The 21,356-nt window shown below is 40.0% G+C and overlaps 1 protein-coding gene across 1 annotated transcript in view; it reads right to left on the bottom strand.

Annotated features, from left to right (window-relative positions):
- Nucleotides 1-7,212: 7,212 nt before the first annotated feature.
- Nucleotides 7,213-21,356, bottom strand: part of rab8b (RAB8B, member RAS oncogene family) — a 28,942-nt gene continuing 14,798 nt past the window's right edge. Inside the window, exons 2-8 of the mRNA XM_028823565.2 lie at nt 16,633-16,693; nt 15,430-15,490; nt 15,139-15,216; nt 12,887-12,976; nt 11,978-12,043; nt 10,887-10,937; nt 7,213-10,504 (exon numbers count right to left, since the gene is read on the bottom strand). Coding sequence (XP_028679398.1) covers nt 10,412-10,504; nt 10,887-10,937; nt 11,978-12,043; nt 12,887-12,976; nt 15,139-15,216; nt 15,430-15,490; nt 16,633-16,693 — 500 coding nt within the window. The 3' untranslated portion in view covers nt 7,213-10,411. The remainder of the gene's footprint in view (nt 10,505-10,886; nt 10,938-11,977; nt 12,044-12,886; nt 12,977-15,138; nt 15,217-15,429; nt 15,491-16,632; nt 16,694-21,356) is intronic.

Below are 21,356 nucleotides of genomic sequence, written 5' to 3'. Positions count from 1 at the left end.
GGTCACGTGGCGTTAGACGACTCTTCCAGGGATTCACACTTGCAGACTTCACTCACATAACCTTAGCGTATTGGAAGCAGTCGCGGTGCCTTCCTGCCTGTGGTTGTGTAGTGAGACATAGCCGCCGACCCGCTCGCCACGACAAACAGGTTTGATTTCGAGATTAGTCATAGAGGTGGGCTCTGTGTGAATGACACCTGACGAGCAATGAGCACCCACCCGGAGGTACAGTGCATATCATGGAGTGAGGACAAGTAAAGAACACAGGGGTTTAGGATCTCACAAACAGAAGAGAGGCTTGTCTGGTTGCTGTCTTGTGTTTTACGTACCACGACAGATTACGGCTGAGCTCACCCTACCTGTACACCTTTACCCGGGCACCGTCTCTATCAGGCAGCATGTTGTCGGCTGTCAGAAAGAGTGGCGCGCCAACGATACTTTGGAGATATGGAACCATGTTGGAAAGTCGTCAAAGAGTCCTCCACCTTGAAACGCCCTGCAGATCTCTGCCGATGTCACGTTAAGCAACTTCTAGTTATGGGGTATGTAAGAATTGCTGATCGCAGTTGCTACTCTCCTCGCCGTACTCACTGTACCATGTCAACTTGAGGGACTTAAAATTGCTGGGCATGTCGTATCTAGCGATTCCAGCATGGCTGCACTCTTCCCTTTATCTGATGGCCAATAGCGTGCTCTACCAGACGTGACCTCGGCCCTCTTTTTTTTTGTTTTTCTATTCTGTCAGGGTACATAACACGAGACATTAGACAGACGAGGTGCTTATTTCTCGCCGCTTCCTTAGATGAATTGTACTTCTTGGTGGGCACTCATTGATGGTCAGTTCGACTAAACACAAAATCAAACCTGTTTGATTTTATCGTAGCGAGTCGCAGTGAGACTGAGGTGCAGGGTATGCCACACTACGTGACTGACCTTCATTGGACAGCGCCAACGACTGCCTCTGACTCACTAAGATCAAGAAACTGAAGGCTATGACTGAAAACTGCTGGAAAAGGCATTGAATGTGACATCTTTGTTGTGCCTGTTCCAGTAGTCGTGGTCTTGGGCAAACTTTAATCATACCCTGGCACACCTCCTCCCATGTTAATCTCATTTGTGCCACCCTCATTCTAATGGTAGACTCGGGCGCTTTCACATCAACAGTGGCAAGAGCTGCCTGGAGGTCCCATGATGAAATTCTGGGCTTCTTGGTGATTTCCTTCAGCATCTCTTGTTCTGCTTTCAGCCTGAACTCGCAAGTTGGCAGTTTCTGGAAATCTTGCAAATTGTCTTCAAGACAGTGGAATGGGGACCTTTAAAAGTCTCAGGCTCACGGGCATCTGGAACCTTCTTTCTGTAGGCCTCAGAGAGCTTTTTTGATCTTCATGGTGAGAAATACACTTTAACAATGAAGAACAAAATCAAGCTACAGCAGTGGATAAAAGTTTTGGCAGTGACACAAATGTTGTGTTTTGCAATATCTGCGGCTTTAGTTTTTGTGGTGGCGATTCACATTGTTTTTATATTATTGTGCGGAGTGATCAGATGCATATTAATTCATAGCAGAGCTTTATTAGCATAAAAAGTTAACTATCACAAAAACCTATTTTTACTTATTTTGGCCCTGGCACAAAATGATCAGCTAAAAGTGTCCAGCAAGCGCCAGGATCATCTCCTCCTGTGGAGTCCGCTACAGAATCGTGTTGCCCCCAGTGCAGAGCTTGCTCAGTATTGGCAGCAGGTTGGTGTGAGTGCAGAGTGCAGTGAACAATGGCCTTGTGTCAAGAAGGGCAGCAAAGAAGCCAGCTCTTTCCAAAAAAATTATCAAGGACAGACTGAAATTCTGCAGAACTTACAAGGATTGGACAACAGAAGACTGGTGCAAAGTTCTTTTTCCAGATGAATCCTCCTTCCGACTGTTTGGGACATCTGGAAAATCAGTCGTCTGGAGAAGAAAAAGGTGACTGCTACCGTGAGACCTGCGTTACGGTGCCAACAGAGAAGCATCCCGAGACAATCCATGTGTGGGGTTGCTTCTCGTCCAAGGGGGTGGGACCACTCATAATTCTGCCCAGGAACACCATCATAAATACAGTAAAGAATGGAATCAAAACGTCCTCCAACAGCATCTTCTGCCAACAATCCAGGCGCAATTTGGTGATGATCTGTCACAAGGCAAAAGTGATAAAGTAGTGGCTCGGAGATCATAACATTGAAAGTTTGAAGCAGGAAACTCCCCAGATCTTAATCCCACTGAGAACCTGTGGACATTTCCCAAAAAGCAGTTGGACAAGCAGAAGCTCACAAATTGTGATCAACTCCAATCACTAAAAGGGCAAGAATGGATCACCATCAGCCAGGATTTGGCCCTGGAGCTGAAATTGAGCATCGCAGAGTGAATTGTGGAAACTATGAAGAAGAAGGACCAACACTGTAAATATCGACTCTTTACATAAATTTGATGTGTTTGCCAATAAAAGCTTTTGAAACTTATGAAATGTTTAAAACTGTTCTTCAGTAAACCACAGAAACGTCTAAAACCAATAATCTGAAAATGCTGAAGAAGCAAAGTTTGCAAACCACATTTGTGTCTGTAAATGTCAGAGTTAAACTCTAAATAGAACGGAATAGGATAAGATCCTCAGTGATGATGGTGTCTTCTTCATCTAAAGTTACTGTTTAAAGGAAGATCAACTCTTGGTGGCTATGCATGATATGACAAGAAACATTTCATGGGGTGCACTTACTTTCTCACAGGACAGGATGATCGGAGGCGAAGTTAGGTTGACATTAAGGGAGCTTATCATTAAATCAAATTCAACACCACAGTATCCATGATGGACAACTCCAGAAAGAAGCATTGGCAGAAACCATGGAGCGCTGGAGTGGCAGGCTGCAGCTGAGGTCGTCACACAGGTGCCAGTCAGATGTGGGGTCTTTGTTTGTTTGTAGTTTCCCACTTGATCTAAACTGTTGCACCATCTTTACTTGTGTTAAACTGCCACAAATAATTGTTGACCCAAAATGGCCTGCATAGTTAACGTCTTCTTGAAGAAATCCTCTCCATTTCTCGGGCACCAGTGCAATGCCGTTTTCTGCTTCGTCGTATAAATCCCAGGGCACCTATCAACGAAATTCGTGGGGCGGTCACCCCAGGGGTCGGATGTGCACTGACCTTCTGTGGACCTGATGGTGCCGTACCAGGACACAAGCTGAGGTGGTGAACAATGGCGGGCCGTCAGGACCAAGTGTGCGGCGGTGGTCTTGGGTTTATCATCTGCGTGGGCCGCTCAGTGACTGGCAGCTATGTGTATGGAGGGGCAGACCATCGGTGGGTAGCGTGGGTTTAGTTATCTTTTTTTTTTTTCAATCTCATAAAACATGTTTGAAAACACTACAATGAAACTTCCATCCTCATCAGACATCCATGGAAACGCTGCATTAAATGACATCAATACAATTGTCAGCCTTCGAGGTATCAGTAGCCATCCACTATAGAGCATCACTGGGAAAACGTCAAATCGGGAACACCGTATTAATGTGTTCACAGGTAATGATGAGAGGCATAAACCAATGGATCCCACATATTTGACATTATCAGGAAATCCTGTCTTCAGTAAGTGCGGAATTAACAGAATGAAAAACAAACATCGAGAGAATAAGGCCTTTACATACACGACGTCTAGTTGTCTGCAGAGGACATCAGATTACACGACGAGCACTCACCGAGGTCGTCCCGTTACACGTTTCCAAGGCATTATGAGCTTGACTTCTGACCAATGAACGAAGAGGGGAGGCGGGTCTACAATTCAAACGCGCACCCTGTGTCGAAGTACGCGTCGTTTCCTTTCACAAGACTGCTTTCCCCGAGGTGGTTTATTTAACAACTTGCTACGTTACCCATTGAAGACGGGTGATAAAATACATTTTTAAATATATGGTGTCTCTTGCTTTAAGGGTACCCTCAGCATTCCTCCTCCGTCTTCCATTCAGCCTTCCTTGCCTGGCATTTCTTCTCTCAGTTGCGTCCCCATCAAGCCTTCTTCTCAGACCCTGTCATTTCGAGGCACTTTGCTTGGGTCCTGCACACTTTTGGATTACCACCAATGGCAGATGGGCCCTGATTACCCACTGGGAAAACAATATTCGTATTCTCGTGAAAACTTCCCATGTCTGACAGCAACTCTCAGTGATCCTCCTATGTCTTTTCTAGTCTGGCGCTTCCTGTTTCGATTGTGTTTCAATGAGCAACCACAGCGAAACAGACCAATAAGACCAAAGCCAAACTGACCAATCAGATTGCTCTGAGGGATTGGACACACCCACACAGACCTCAGCACTTCATCATTTTTTAGTAAAAATGCATGCGTTTCAGTCGTGGTGAGCATACGACTGACCGACTTGACGTGTGGATTATGTGATTTTTTTTTCACAAAAGTTTTTTGATGTTAATTTTTGTTGTCCAGCGTTGGCCACTACAGATCATTATTAGATCAAAAACTTTGTCTCCATTCTGCATGAAAACTGGAGATTAAAAATGTTATGCAAACTACAAATTCATTACAAACTAAGCAGGATAAGTAATATAAATGAAATGGGTGGAGAATTCCTTTAATCACATTTCCTTCTGGTCGAAGGTTGTGGATCTCCAACCCCTAACTTTATATTTGCGTTACACAGAGGGCAGAATTTTCAGAAGAAAACACCAAATGATTCAATGTGGATGCTCCTTTCTAACAGAAGATATTTGGGGGGAAAAGACATGCAGCTGGCAGAAAGGTTCAAGCAATTACAACGACTCGTGTACAAAACATTTCTAGTCTAAATGTCTCAATTTGTAAATCTTAACGAAATTTAAAGCAAACTGGTCACACAAAAATAAGTGATAACACACACAACAAAGACAAACCTTCTTGACCTTAATGTTCCACTGAAAGCCCAAGCGTCTTGGTTACATTTCTTATTCTGCGCGCTGTCACGTACACAACATACGCTCAGTCAGCCAGGCAGAGGTCTTTAAACATTTGTATCAAACAGCTCATGTGTGCATCTAGTCGTCTGCCTACAATCTGAGATCATCCTATTGTCTAAATACAGGAATACAGCAGAGCATTAAGGATGTCCCATTAACTTTAGCCTACAGAATCTTCTGTTATCTCTGTAGCTATGAGAAAGTCACATTCTATTTAAATTAAGCAAAAACTTGCGTAAATTTACTACTAAGCTAAAGAGTTTGGCTCGGACAAGATCATTCTGGAAATTGGCTCATCTACTTCTGCTACGTAATAAAACACTAAAGTCTGTGTGTCCAGTTCCTCGGAACAATCTGATTGGTCAGTTTGGCTTTGGTGATGCAATGAAAGAGGAAGTGTGAGACACACGAGGTGCAGAAACAGCAAGGGAGAGGCATGCGGAGAGTCACCTTCAAAGACGGCAAGTAAAGAAAAATCAGGAGTGGTCTCCCCTCGACTTTCTTGTATACTTAGATATGGAGATGGATGTTTGAGGAGTAAACTGCAAGACAATGATTATATTTTTAGATTGTATACATTAAAGAACTATCAACAACAAATAAATCAAATTAACAATATATTGAACAATTATTATAAAAGTAAAGTTGAATAAATCGGACTCTGCAGCTGCATGAATAAAAGGTAAAGGACCACTTCTGGTTAACGGAAATGGCCTAAAAGTTGGTACAAAACGTACTGTAAATTTCTATCAATACTCGTACACAAAATTTGGTTGACCTAAGTGAAAGCGTACTCAGGTTATCGTGCATACACACACCACACACACAGACACACAGACATAATTCCAAAAATGGTATTTTCAGATTCAGGGAGGTCTAAAACGTCGAGATTCATAAAAATCTCAAAATTGAATCTCTGGACAATTACAATACTTTCCCTCTACTTTGTATAGGAGAAAGAAAAAAAAAAAAAACGGACAGGAAGTGAGAAAGGGAAATATCCGAGAAGAGACCTGACAGGGACGAGCTCAGGAAAGGGAGCTCTGGTGAAGAGAAGTTCAGACACACATGGATCCTGAGGAAAGGCCCCGACGCTACACGTCAGGCAACAGATTGCAAATATTTTCAATTATTTTTTTTTCTGCCTCCAACAAGTAGCTTGGCTAGTTTTACATAAAACAGTGGAGCACCTTGTTCATAAAACTGAACAGATTCAGTGCTCACTCCCATTTTATTTTTCATCTTAGATTCTTTCCTAGTTATCTTTGTGACATTCAGATTCCGTTATGTGGTAAACAGACTGGGTCAAGAAAAGGTAACCTGCCGACTTCTTTAAATTGGTCACATAATGCCCACGTCTCTAGCCGCGTTTACTGCAAATGTTTTAGTTTACAAGGACAAAACAGTCAAGAGACTCCAGATAAAGAGGATGGGACAGACACTCTATGCCTGTACTTTGGGTCATGAACACCCACCTGAATGCAAATGGATTACAGCCTTCCGCCCGGAATCTCTGGACTTGGCTTCAGTTTTTTTATGTGCACATTCTCTTGTGTGGACGACAGCAACTGGCGGGTCTAATGGGGAGGCACGCTGCATTACACTGTCATGGAGTCTTGCTATACAACAAACTAGCGCAGCACTTCCCAACCTCGGGGTTGTGAACCCAAGTGGGGTCACAAGAAAATAGTTTAAAACAAAGAAAAAAAAACATTAAACAATCTACTGAATAGGAAATGAATGTCAAAATTTCAAACAGCTCTGGGTGCAAAAAGGTTCCGATTTCAAAAAGGGGTCACAAACCAACACTTGGGAACCTCTGGACTAGCATGTCGCACGTGTAGCCGATAGTGAGGCGAGGTGACCGTGGCTACCCCGAGGCCATTCCCTGTGAGGCTGCAGCACCACACACTTCAGGACCCTCCTCTCCGAGGGTGAACAGCTTCAAACCTCAAACGGCGGGGTCTTCCACACTTGAATTTGAAAATAACTCCGTAAAAGTGCCTAGTATACATACAATTTGTTATGCAACTTTATTTGAAATGCACATTTTTGTACAAAAATGTCCACAGTTAACAAAACATTTTATTATATATATACACACACAAAATCAGTACACATTAGGATCAAGTTAATAATGTGCTAAACTCTGGCGCTGGGTTACAATTCCATTTGTTTGCTGGAGCCATTGCACATTTCCTCATTAGAAAGCTGCTTGTGTCAGACGCTTTAAAAAGCCATTTTGTTTTCCAGTGCGGACAATCATCCATTTTTTCATCACTCAAAGAACAACAGGCTTCATATAAAACACGTCCTTGTTCCTCTTCCTGCTGCAAATGTTTGGCCACTCTGGATTTGTAGATGTAAATGGTTAAGAATTCTGAGACTGTGACAGTCCAAGTGTCACAACAGTTTCTTGTGCAAGTGGGCGCCATCTCACAGGCACCAGGGATGCTGGGTCGACTACTCAGGTTGCCTCGTTTGTGCACAGAGAGAAGTCTTCACACTCTTTGAACATTTCTATATGCTTGATAAAAAAAAATATATATATCAGTGCAACACTGCTTACAAGAAAGGCAAATAATATTCAAGCAGAAGCTACAACAGCCTGCTAGTCAATCCTCTGATGTGAAGCCATCAGAAATGCTTCCTTCCATTTAGAGATGGGTGACAAGAGCAGGTGAGATGGACAGCAGTATGGCCTGCACATCCACCAGGTTCATGAGCCACGGTGCACTCGTCCGGACCGAGCACAGACGGCAGGCTCAGAAGGTTCTTGTTTCTCTACAGTCTGTAAACAGTGCATCAAGTTAAAGTCTTCAAAATTACAAATGCATGTAAGAAGCACAGTAAAATTATTCTTCTTTCCTTCTGTGTGGAAAATAAAAAGCACTTCATATAGTAAACAGTGCATTAAAAATTAGCAACATAATTGCAGCATAAACAAAGAAAAAATACAGCATGCATTAAATGTTTTTCCTAGAATTTCGCCTTGCCCAACGTCATAAAATAAAGGTATAAAAAAAAAACAAACAAAAAAGAGGATGGCCGGTGGGTCTCATGTAAAAAAGCGTCAAGACACTCACTGTGTAAAAGAGGCCAAGAACTGAGACCAACCATGGAGAAGTCTGCAGGTCCCAATGCTCACTGCCATGACATGCTCACAAACACATACACGTGTACACACACACACACACACACACACACACAAGGGCCTCATATCACTACATTTGTCACTTGTATACCAGGACTAAAAACAGATCCCACTTCTGCCACCACACCTCTCAAGACACTTCTGTAATTCACATTGATGCCTTCGAATTGCACAAATCTAAATGAAATAATTCTAGTTACAGTCGGGAACGACAAGGCGCAGACCACAAGTTATCAGCAGGTAAATGCACAACCACTAAAGTGCCTTTTGAATTACAAAGAGCGGTAACATAAGCACACTGCACTGAACTGAACCAGAGGAGGTAACTGTAAAGTTTTGTTTCAATAAAACCGACAAGAGGCCTTACCAGTTGAGCATGAGCAAGTCTGCGGCAGTAGACTATGCTGGACCTTGGCAAGCAAGTGCATGGTTTCTGGAAAGAGAATGGAAGACATCTGTGTGGCCAGGAGACAGAGTGTAATGGTGAATTTACTTCTTTACTCATCCTACAATGTGCACCACATTTTCTTTTCACCTTCATTAGCCTCCTCCTTTTCGGCAATTCCTGTCATACCACCTTTTAGGAGGATCAAATGTGGAAATGTGCACCATGGCAGCTTCAAAAACAATATATTATGTTCATGTTTGACCAAACAAGAAGATGCTACTACCATCATCTTTGGATCCTGGTTGTGTTTTGGTAGGAGGCAGTACAAAGACACATATAATAAAAAAGATGCTTAATACTTCTATGAAAGTGTCCGCAGTTATTACCAAGAAGCATGAAAAAGCATTAACGGCTTTTGTGTTCACGAACATACCAGTGGGACATGAATTCTACAAGGCAAAATGTAAAATGCCAATCTTCTAGGCATGAGCGTATACTGAAGCAACAGTGTGAAAAGCAGACAATCACAAATTCAAAAAACTAAGAAACAGAAGTAAAAACAGCAAACAGACTGGTACAAAACGAGAAAGATTACAGTGGGCAACACAAGTGCCTCAGAGAAGGCAACATGCATAGTCGAAGATTAGCAGCCTACAGACCTCTTCACAAGTCCCACTGCCTCTTAATAGAGTTGCTGCATCAGCAGGTTTTCTCATGGAATTCAGCAACACAACAAACCAGACACCAAGAAAAAAACTAAAGGTCACAGGATGCAACTTGTTGGAGTACTTTCATTAGTTAATGGAGATAGACACTGGTTTTCAAAAATTAGTGCCGCATGCCATGTGTTAAGCATGCTCTGTGACCTCTCCCTGTTCGAACATTACTTGCCATAAACAAATAACTTGATAGATATCACACAGAAAGGGCATCAATATTACCACCAGTACAGGAAAGCTATAAAGGACATAGCCAACCAGACAACCCTACAAGTAACTAAACATGTCAACAAAGACAGAGGAAACGGTGGGACAGACATGCCCAAGCAAGTGATACTCGGTGTCACTGCATTTCTTTAACCACCGTCTTGTTTAGGATGTGTAAAGATCCTTGAAATCAAGCGTATGGCTGAAATCAGACTAAAACGGTCACATAAGCATTAGCCTGTCACTGCCAGCCCAACAGAACTCCTACCCTATGAATCCTAGTCCTTTAAAACACATGGCTTACTATGATGATGTGATGAGATATAAAAATGTTAGCACCAAGAAAATCAAAACAGCTTGTTAAGGGAGCAACCTCTTATGGCAGGTGACAAACTGATTCGACTACACTGTAGGTGCACCTATCAGCAAATGAAAGCCTTCAGAATGTGTGTCCACTGCAGCTCTGCAAGTCTTGAGCACGTCAAAAAGCAACAGTGAGTCCTGCTGGGTGATTACTGCACATTTCCCCGTGGTCGGATGGGCTTGGTCTCTTTCTCTTGAACACAAGCGGACCTCTGGGATACCTCTACATCTGTATGAAACATTATGCATGAAAGGGCAACAGGAAATAAGCACAGTTGGTAGGTGGTAGGTCTTACTGCACACAAAATAGCAAAAGCAACCACCTCTGCAAGCAGACAATCCAGCTTATAAAAATGTCCAAGCTGAAGCCTCCACCCCCTTCAGTCCATCTTGCCTGCTAAAGACTAGGAAACGAAGGCATCCAGTGGCTTGCTGGGACTTCACAAAATCATTTTTATTGTTGCTATCCAACTGGGAGACTCAGGTGTGGAGATGCTGAGGAAATGCAGCTCTCAGCAGCAGCCAATGGAAATAGATTCTTCGGCCGAGCAATATTGTGCTTTCAGAGAAGCAGAAAAGGCGCATTCTAGTCCATCAGTGGGTCCTAATCATAGAAGTGTACACCTGAAAAAGCTGCTCTTCTTGGAGCGGTTTTCTGTGATCTTCACTGGTCCCCCTCCACCTGACACATTGCTATCATTCTAGAGATTAAAAGAAAGAATAATGCACTTTAGTATAAGCAATACATACCGTACATACATAATGCATAATGTGACATAATGTAGAGCCCATGGTCAGTATCTAGAACTAAGCCACATACAGTACTAGCATAGGAAAATAGTCTCTCAGCATCCAATGGCAGTTGGAGTGCTGCTTAAATTTAACAAAGAAACTGTCCTCCTGTCACACTGGACTGTGGCAACACTTTAGTCATAGTAAAGGCTATAACAAAAAAGGATCTTCAATTTCAGTATCATGTCTCTTCATATTAACTTCTGCCAGGAAATGAGAGACCACATAGTAATTAATCTATGAAGGAGACTTTGAGGAGAAGCACTATTGGTCTACTAATAATACGCTTACCATTTTTCTGTTCAGTCTTGCCATTATATCTCGTGCCAGAGTGAAAAATGCCTAGAATGACAACACAGTTTAGACAAATTTCAAGAAAAGCACTAGAGCTGCACTGAATGCAGTTAATGATCAGGCAGAGAGAGCTATGCGAGCATACACCAGAAAGCATAATGCAAAACTGAGGACAGCAGGATTGGCCACAAGATCAAGATAAGAAAGCAACATCTGGGACTGACTGAAGAGTTCCAAATTCAAGACAATGAAAATCTCTCCTCAGAGTATAAAGTGGATTCAGTTATCTACTCTGTGATCTGCAAAGAAAAATCTGAGAATGTGTGGCTGACAATAATGTTAATGTCATTTAGTTATTGCAATTCTTATTTTCTCAAACATGGCTGATAATTCTTTCAACTGTACATCAACTCCTACACTACCATTGTAAGTGAACAACAGACTCTTTAGCAGACAGCACCTGCAATGTATTGTTCACGTTTACCATTTGTACATTGATCCCTTTGAATGCCAATGTATAATCTGATGTTACAGTCTTTTTTCTTTGCCCCTACTTTTTGTGCCACCTTCAAGAGTCACTGAATTGGTTTAGATTTGTGACATTCAAAGAGCTGATGATCTTCACCCATTTTTAAGCAAAATTCACTCATGGATGCCTCCAGATTTATATATGTCTGACTCAGTACGAATACCTCTTTCCAAGTTTATAATTTAATTATTCTGCTACTGTCCCTAGAAAATAAAATGTTTTTATTTTGTTTTTCCCACCTGAGTTACATTTAACGTAGATATCAGTGTCTGAAAAGTTTGTTTTTTCTTTCTGCCAGATCTTGTATCCATATTAAATCAACACCTCCTTGTATAGCAGTAAACAATGTACTGACGGGCAGGTATTTTAGGTAATTGAGCAATAACATGTACATGCTGGTCATTTATAATTTATTATAATTCATAAGTTTATGCAGGGGGTTACAATCAGATTCCTGAACCAAACACAATTTTTTGGTACAACCACCTCTTTAATATAAATATATTCAAAAATTTACAAAATACATTTCATGGATGAAACCGACTGAGTCAATACTAACCTCTTCCACATTTATGCTGGATTTTGCACTGGTTTCCAAGAATTTAATCCCATAGTCTATGGCCAACTACACAAAAGAAACAGTTAAATAATTAAATTGTAAATCAGAAGAGTAAAGTAACAAAGTAAACATGTCTCCATTAAACTTGGTACACTATGCACTTTGCTATGTTAAGGATCTTGCATCATAAATTATCAAACATGATTAGTCTTGCAAAAGCTTCACTTACAGGCAATACTTCTCATAGCTTATAAATCAGCACAGAGTGAATTCACTTTTACCATCTTTGAACTACTGTCAATATCACATAAAAGGTCAGACAATAATCATGTCTTCATTTCTTCCTTCTTTCTCCTGTGCCATCAGCTTTGAATACATACTGAGCCACATATTACAAGTTATGTAGTCTGGATAATAACCAAAATTACACACTCATAGATATTTAGACATGTATACAGAGAATGAAAGAAAAGAATTAATACATTCACCTGTCACTTGCCATATTAATAGTTGGTCAAATTAAAAAATGTCCAACCCTTTGTCATCATGTTTCAAGTAAACAACTACACATCTTTAAGGTTGCATTGTTTAAATAATAAAATGAAAAACTAATAAACAGAATTAGTTCTTTAAATGTGGGTTTTCTGATTTGATTACTAAAGCAGTATTGTATTTCTCCTTGGGAATTATATCAAAGTGCGTTCATGCTCCAGTATGTATTCTTACAAATATCAAAAACAAAAACTAAAACACAAGTAACCACCTTGGGTCTTGCTCTGCTGTGTGCAGGCACATCATTTATGTGCCCATTTAGTTATGTTCTCATGGATGAAAAAAATGGGCACATTCAGTAAGACGTCTATTGCTAATCAATTTTGTATTCATTGCATTTCAGTTTAACTTACTTACCTTTTCACCACGTTCTTTGGATACTTGTCGTTTTTCATTCATATCACATTTATTGCCCAAGATCATCCGTTCAACATCTGATGATGCATGCTGGAAACAAAGGATAAGAACCTTGAACATATACCTTCGTTTACTTTCCACATATTGTTCTTTATCCATTTAGTGCACTTCAAAAGAGGCATAGTCAAAAAATGAGACTCCAGGCAAGAGCTCATTATATATCTAAAATCTTTCACAAAAGGGGCTAACGCGAATGAAGATAAACACATAAACAGTTGAATCCCTGTGACCTGTGTGTCTAGTGTCACCACAAACAAACAATACATGAGAAATGAAACATAAACAAAGGGCACCAGGCTTTCACACTCTCAAGAGGTGTCTCCTGTGCTCAAAAGCAGTATAAAGTGCAGGTCTCTGTAGACTCCAACTTAAACACATTCTACATATGGTATGATTAAAATAAAAATAAACGTAAATTTAACTCAATGTAATGCCAGTCTTTCCTGTTCTACGTATTCTTCAAAGTGAACTATTATCTCAAGATTAGGGCTGTGGACGTTAAAGGGGAACAAGTACGTTTTTCTATCTTTTAAAAAACGGAAAAGTATTCTTTCATAAGGGTGGTTTGGAAAAAAAAAAAAATCGCTAAGTCAAATGATGTGGCCATTTTCATATAAATAAATAAAAAAACAACAACAAGTAGTCTGGTGACATCACTGGTCTAGTATTGAACTGGTGAAAGAACTCAAAACCCCAAGAATAAACGTTTATTCCTGGACTTTGATGTCTTCTTCTTGTGGAGCTGATTGGCAAATGAATAACTGACAAAACTGAAGAAACCTCTTAGCCCACCCTCAATTAACCATTAAGGATTAACAATGAAGTGACACACAGGTTTCACTATCTGACAGGTGGGATTATGGAATTTCCCCTCCAAAGGCTTCATGTATAAAACCTTACTTTGATTCCATGAAAAAACTGGTTATGATAGAAGGGCAAAAATGGCATATGCCCAAAAAAACAAATACAGTACATACACCATACACCTAAAGCCTTCCACATTCACTGTGTTACCCAAGTAAAGGGCATCTTTTTCTCAATTTTTTTTAAAAGCTAAAGTTAATGTAAATATGTTATTAAACAGTGAATGGTCCTAACTTCTGTAACTTTTATACGATTTCATGTTTTATAAATCCCGATTTTTGCATAAGAAATAAGACTTATGCACATAAGTCTATAAGCAAGTTTTATACACAAGGCTCCTGGTATAAAGGTGGTATGGGCTGTTTGTGAATTCTGGCACAGAAATATAAAATGCTAGATGTTAACCTTAGGGGATGAACCTGCCAAATGGTCTTCTTGAAAGTTTATCTGTTATTTTCTGCTACAGGTTAAGACTAAAGAGATCAGATTTAAAATGTGACTTACTTCTTGGTGTAGGATAAAGGAGCACTGGAGTGCAGTGTGATCAGCAACCCCACTCCATTTTTTCCTGGTCAAGAGCCACTTCAAAAGCTTGAATTTGCTTCACTTCCCCTTGCATGCTTCACGTTCATACATACAATTTTCATTTTTCAAAAGCAGCACTACTTAAAACAAAGACTACATTTTTGGACATTTTGAGTGAACAACTAAATTACTACCATGTGACATGAGCAACCTGAGATTCTTTTCATGAACATTTTAATACTGTTTGCTTTTGTTCAGTGTTGGGCCTCTCTTGACCCACTGAAGTCCACTCTATCCAAAACGCTTTTTATTTTCATTTTCCATGAAAAAATGAAAACATTTTCTGCCATCACTATAAACAACACAGGCAAGTAACAGAAAAAAATACCATTTTTGGTTTGAGAATTTCAAATGTTGATAAAGATGCAAAAATCATAAATGCTCAAATATATATATATATATTATATATATATAAAAAAGTCTGTCAAGCATGCCAAGAATTTAAAATATTAGCGCTAATGGTCACTTAGTTAGCCCTGCACCTAATAAACATTGCCTAACAACTCAAAGCTATTTCTGTCTTTTTCATGTGTTTTTATGGATTTGTTTCCTTCCTCTCTTAACTACTGCAAAATTTATACAAGTTAAATGTTCACTTTGTGGCTCCTAACTGAAAAATGACAAACAGGCAGTTGATGGCCAGAAGGACAGGGCTTCAACAGTTTGGAGTAATGTGTCTGAACCATGAGTGTGTGCAGACTCCTGTCACTCTATACATGTTGCTGTAAAAATGTCTCCCTTACCTCTTCAATGTTGCGAATCCAGTTCTTTATGTTTTCAAACGATTTCTCATTTGTGATATCATACACCAACATGATACCCTAGAAACCAAGAAAAATTCAACATTCATTCAGAGCAGAGCAAATACCAAATTCTCTGTTACTTTTCATCCAAATCAACCAACTAATTATGCAGTAAACAATAAATACGAGTCAAACCACACAGACCTGGAAATCTTTGATGGGAAGTCAAGGTAAGACTTCTGTCAAAACAGCAAAGAGACCCAAATAAAAAGCCCTAATTGGTTCTCTTACCATAGCTCCTCTGTAGTATGCTGTGGTTATGGTTCTGAATCTCTCCTGCCCAGCTGTGTCCCTGACAAGCGATAAGAGAAAAGTATTAACAGTAGCAGTAAACGACAGCATCTTTGACAGTGATGAGAAATGAGTTTAGAATGAGCATGCAGATGTTGATATTCTGAGTGCAATTGTGCTTACAAACACAGGACAACTTTTTTAACATTGAGTTCAAAATAAAGGGGGATAAAGATAAAGGGATATATTATAATATGATATAAAGGAATATAATATGACATAAAATGATAAGATGAGTGGGGTGAGAGAGCTGCACCAAACAGCCTCTATATCCAGTCCCTATGCAAGAAGTGGATGTAAAGGTGCTCCACTCCTACAAGTACTTGGGGATCCACATTAATGACAGATTGGACTGGATAGAGAAACAATATAAGAAATTGCAGAGCAGGCTCTTTTTTCTTAGGAGACTGTGATCCTTTAATGTGGGGAGTGACATCCTTCACATCTTCTATAACTCTGTGATGGGCAGTGCGATTTTCTGTGCGCAAGAGAGGTCCACCAAATCAACAAGCTAATTAAAAGGACAGCTTGGTTACAGGATACTCTCTGGACCCCCTGGAGGTAGTAGCGAAGGAAGAGAATTAAAACAAACCTGAGAGCCACTATGAACAATGTTGCACATCCTCTCTCTGACACCCTAAGACTGAGGAATTTCAGCCAATGAATTATTCAGCAGACATGTGTCAAGAAATGCGACTGGGGCTCCTTTATGCCAACCGCAAAGTGTCTGCATAACGTCTCTGTGTCTGTGACAGCCAAGTCAGAACCTTTCTTTCTTTTGAAGTTCTTTGATTTATAGTCATTCCAGTGTGTGTTCAGACCAAAGTGTATGTGTGTATTTATTTACTACCTATCTATTTATGTATTTATTTATTTAAAGAGTTTCTGTAAAAAGCCACATTTCTCCATTGGGATAAATAAAGTTCTAGCTATCTATTTTCTATCTATTTCTCACTATCATAATATCATGGAAGAATTCAGCAAAGTCGGGCTTTCCCAACTCCTTATCTTAATTGAACACAGAAACCTCCAAGTTTGACCTCACATCTCCTTGTGCAAAAGCCCAAGTGCTGCAGATAATGGAACCTTGAATGGCAAAACTGTATAATACAACAGGGACCAAAGGCAACCTCTCATACTTACCAGATCTGCAACTTAATTTTCTTGCCGTCTAGTTCTATTGTTCGGATTTTAAAATCAATTCCTGCAAATGGGAAAAAAGATTATAAGAGAGTAGGCTGTGGAAGAGGGGGCAAACAGTACTTCCCGTAGCAGTAAAAGAAATTTGACAGACATTTGATTACAGGCAGAAACTAATTAATGTATGACCGTTAATCTGGGTATATACCACAACATATGGCTGAATAAAAATATTTAGTTTTCATTTATGCTTATGTTACTTATGTATGAATTGCCAATAACCATATACTGTACTTTGTCATACAGTAATCCCTCCTCCATCGCGGGGGTTGCGTTCCAGAGCCACCCGCGAAATAAGAAAATCCGCGAAGTAGAAACCATATGTTTATATGGTTATTTTTATATTGTCATGCTTGGGTCACAGATTTGCGCAGAAACACAGGAGGTTGTAGAGAGACAGGAACGTTATTCAAACACTGCAAACAAACATTTGTCTCTTTTTCAAAAGTTTAAACTGTGCTCCATGACAAGACAGAGATGACAGTTCCGTCTCACAATTAAAAGAATGCAAACATATCTTCCTCTTCAAAGGAGTGCTTGTCAGGAGCAGATCATGTCACAGAGATAGAGAAAAGCAAACAGATCAATAGGGCTGTTTTTCTTTTAAGTATGTGAAGCACCGTGGCACAAACCTGTTGAAGGCGGCAGCTCACACCCCCTCCGTCAGGAGCAGACAAAGTGAGACAGAGTTTGTTTTTCAATCAAAAATCAATACGTGCCCTTCGAGCTTTTAAGTATGCGAAGCTCCGTGCAGCATGTCGTTTCAGAAAGCAGCTGCACAAAAGATCACAATGTGAAGATAATCTTTCAGCATTTTTAGACGAGCATCCATATCGTCTAGGTGTGCAAACAGCCCCCCTGCTCAATCCCCCTACGTCAGGATCAGAGAAAGTCAGCGCAAAAGAAAGAGAAAAGTAAGCCGGGTAGCTTCTCAGCCATCTGCCAATAGCGTCCCTTGTATGAAATCAACTGGGCAAACCAACTGAGGAAGCATGTACCAGAAATTAAAAGACCCATTGTCCGCAGAAACCCGCGAAGCAGCGAAAAATCCGCGATATATATTTAAATATGCTTACATATAAAATCCGCGATGGAGTGAAGCCGTGAAAGGCGAAGCGCGATATAGCGAGGGATTACTGTAATTCCATAATTTTAAAAGGGAAATTTTCCATTACTACCTAACTACAGAAATCCATGTGCGTAGCATATAAAACAGCATAAGACAGCTTAACTTAAATAACTGACTCTAAATTACTCATTTAAATAAACAAAAACTACAAAGTATCATTTCATATGAGTATGACGATAGCTAAATGTATGTAAATTCATTATTTCATTTTATGTATCCATGGTTGGACCACTGTTGCTCAAAGTGCAATCATTTTCACTTTTACAAAAACTTGCACAAAAGGATATTTTTCAGTTCACATCTTGGTTTTTCAGTATGGTTACTTCCTGTACACAAAATTACATCATTGAAACAACGCTGGCCACCAGTTTAAAGTATCCTAATTAAGTCACATACAGGCCAGTGAACTCCAATCAGCTATCAGGGATTGGGAATCATGCAGCAGAGCAAGCCGTGAGCCTGGTCTACTTGTAAAGACATGTTTTATATTAAGAATGGGGTCATTTACAAAACAAAAGAGATTTATTTAAAGTCAATTGTCTTTTTTCAATGAGGCCTCTAAGCTATAATTTTGACAATACGTGAAAATTTCAACATTAAATTGGCTTCCCACTGAAATGTGTCAACTACTCAAGATTGGTTGTAGTCAGCTTTAGTGCACACAGGCCAATGTACACATAATCAAGTTTGAAGAATGTGTGCAGAACATCAAAACCTTTGAGTCTGACCTACTTAAAGAAACTCGAGTAAAACAAGAAAGTTTTATTTTTCAGCTTAATCCCTGAACACTAACAAGCTTGTTATAAAGTAATTTTCAAAGGGCTTTTTTATGCAACTCTAATTGCTTTGTCTCGCTCATGCAACCACTCTTTTGTAGACGGCTTTATGTCTTCATCATTGGCACAGCACATTCCATGAAGGCAGTTCTTCAGATTGGAGAACATTGGGCCAGGTCTGGAGAACAGGGCAATTGTGACATCTCCTTGAACCTACAATTTTGTAGAGTAGCCCCTGTATATGAGTAAGGACATTGTTATAAGGCCAGAGAGGGAAGGTCAAAACTCTCCTCACCACATTTTTCCTGACTGACTACTACTAACTCCAAAGCAAATTAGCATAATACTGACATGTTATGTGGGACTTTTGAGGTTTGCAAATCAATCAAGCTTACAACCATAACATCATGAACAATTGTGCACACAATCTTGATAGCACTAGTTTGAGCCTTGAATTTCTTCGGTGATGGAGAATCAACCATGCACCTATTGTTCCAATTGTTGTTTAAAAGCTCTGCCATAAAGATTCCTGCAAGTTTCATCACCAGTTTAAAAATCCATCCATCCATCCATTTTCCAACCCGCTGAATCCGAACACAGGGTCACGGGGGTCTGCTGGAGCCAATCCCAGCCAACAGAGGGCACAAGGCAGGAACCAATCCCAGGCAGGGTACCAACCCACCGCAGGACACACACAAACACACACTAGGGCCAATTTAGAATCGCCAATCCATCTAACCTGCATGTCTTTGGACTATGGGAGGAAACCGGAGCTCCCGGAGGAAACCCACGCAGACACAGGGAGAACATGCAAACTCCATGCAGGGAGGACCCGGGAAGTGAACCCAGGTCCCCAGGTCTCACAACTGCGAGGCAGCAGCACTACCCACTGCGCCACCGTGCCGCCCACAGTTTAAAAATCCTTCTTAAATTTCTCCCAGTCTGAATTATCTCAAGATTATCCCTGATGCGATACTTCATTTTAGGAGTCAAGATTCTGGGTACCCAACCTGCACAAATCTTGCCCATGTTTAACTGTTTATGAAGAATGGATTTACCCAACATGTAACTAATGCTGTAGTGTCTGCTGTCTCACTCACTGTCACACTTCGATACTCTATTACAATTTCCTCCACGATGACAACTTTTCATTATTTTTTTGAGGTCAAGGACAGTCAGACCTGGGGTAATTGTTGAGAGGCTCATGGTTTAATTAGCTTGAATTTCTTTTCTTATCTTATTTTGTCTTAAGGAAATGACAGTACTGCAAGAGTTATAAGAAATTTAAAAATACTAGGGGGCTCACTCGCCAACCCCCATGTTTGGTTAACCGGATACACACTTTTAAGATTTTTTTTTTCTTTGAATTGTTGCTATTTCATTAGTTTCACTTTTATTTCAGAACTTCTGTAAAAACAATATTTGGAATCTTTGGAATCCCAATATGCTGAATCGTTTAAATGAGGTCAGTGAGACATGTGTTTAATGACTTTGTACCATAATTCAGGATAGGTTTCTCTGTTTGGAATTTTAGCACAGACAAAACGAACTACATCATCAGCAGTTAATAATTTTTTTTGCAAAGTAACCAATAAATGCATGTAAGGTAAATCCCGTTTTTGAAATTCTCTGACTTAAACTTTAAAGCCTTACAATATTTACATACTTCTGACTTATCACCTACTGCATATGTCCATATATTCGATCTCTATTCGCCTTTTCGTTATTTCTCCGAGTAATAATTTCTCTTTCTTTGCGCTAATGCGATGTTTACTGTCTTTGTTTTGACATTGTCGTTTTTTTCTGCTTTCATATTCTATATCTTGCTCTGCATGTGTATTGCACCTGTTTTTTTTTTTTTTGAGTCTTTTGAATTCCAGTTTTCATTATCTCTAACCTGCTCTGCCTGTGTTTGCCTCCCTTGTTTTTTAACCTTTGTGACGTTTTACTTTGTTTTCTACTCTGTCTTTTATTTCTGACCTCACTTTGTCCTGGTCCGTGGTGATTATTTTCCCTTTTTGAGTAATAATTTCCATTTGTTTCAGCTACAGCGATCTTTACTTTATTTTTTTATACTTTCTAATTTTCCTACTTTCATATTCTTTAACTTTCTCCACATGTGTATCGCACAGTTTTTTTTTTTTGAGCCTTTCGAATTCCACTGCTTTCATAATCTCTAACCTGCTCTGCATGTGTATAACGCCAACGTTTATGAACATCTTTATGAAGTTGTACTTTGTCTTTTACTCTTTGTCTTTAAATTCTGAGCCCGATTAGAGGTGCTTTTTTTCAATTTCACTTGTTCTGGGCTGATAATTACTTTCCTTATTTTCTGAATTTGCATCTAGATTATTGTTTTTCTTTTTTTCTCTCTCCAACACTTTTGAGTCTCTTTTCTCCGCGCTGCTTTCTTCTTCGCTTAGTCGGCGACATTTCATTTGTAACATATTGTCCTTATACACTTTATATGCGCTGAGAGCCCTGGATCTGTGTTTGCTCAAATCCTTTAGATGACTGAATGTTTTGCTGCCCGTTGTCTTATTTGATATTGGTTGTAAGTAGTCTTGCAAGAATCTCATGTTCTACGTCATCGCGAGACGGTCCTGGGTCAATCTCTTGGCACAAAGTCTCATGTTGAAGGTCGCCGCGAGACGCTCCGTGGCCATTCTCTTTCGTCTAGCATGTCTTTTAAGTGTCTTCCGTGATTTTAACGTGAAGATCACATCTCGTCTCCCGTCTTTCTCTCCCAGGATTTTTTTTTT

The sequence above is a fragment of the Erpetoichthys calabaricus genome, chromosome 17 (genome assembly GCF_900747795.2).
Source record: "Erpetoichthys calabaricus chromosome 17, fErpCal1.3, whole genome shotgun sequence".
NCBI lineage: Eukaryota > Metazoa > Chordata > Cladistia > Polypteriformes > Polypteridae > Erpetoichthys > Erpetoichthys calabaricus.
Note: the sequence above shows the minus strand (reverse complement) of the source record. Positions and strands in the feature narration are given on the sequence as shown.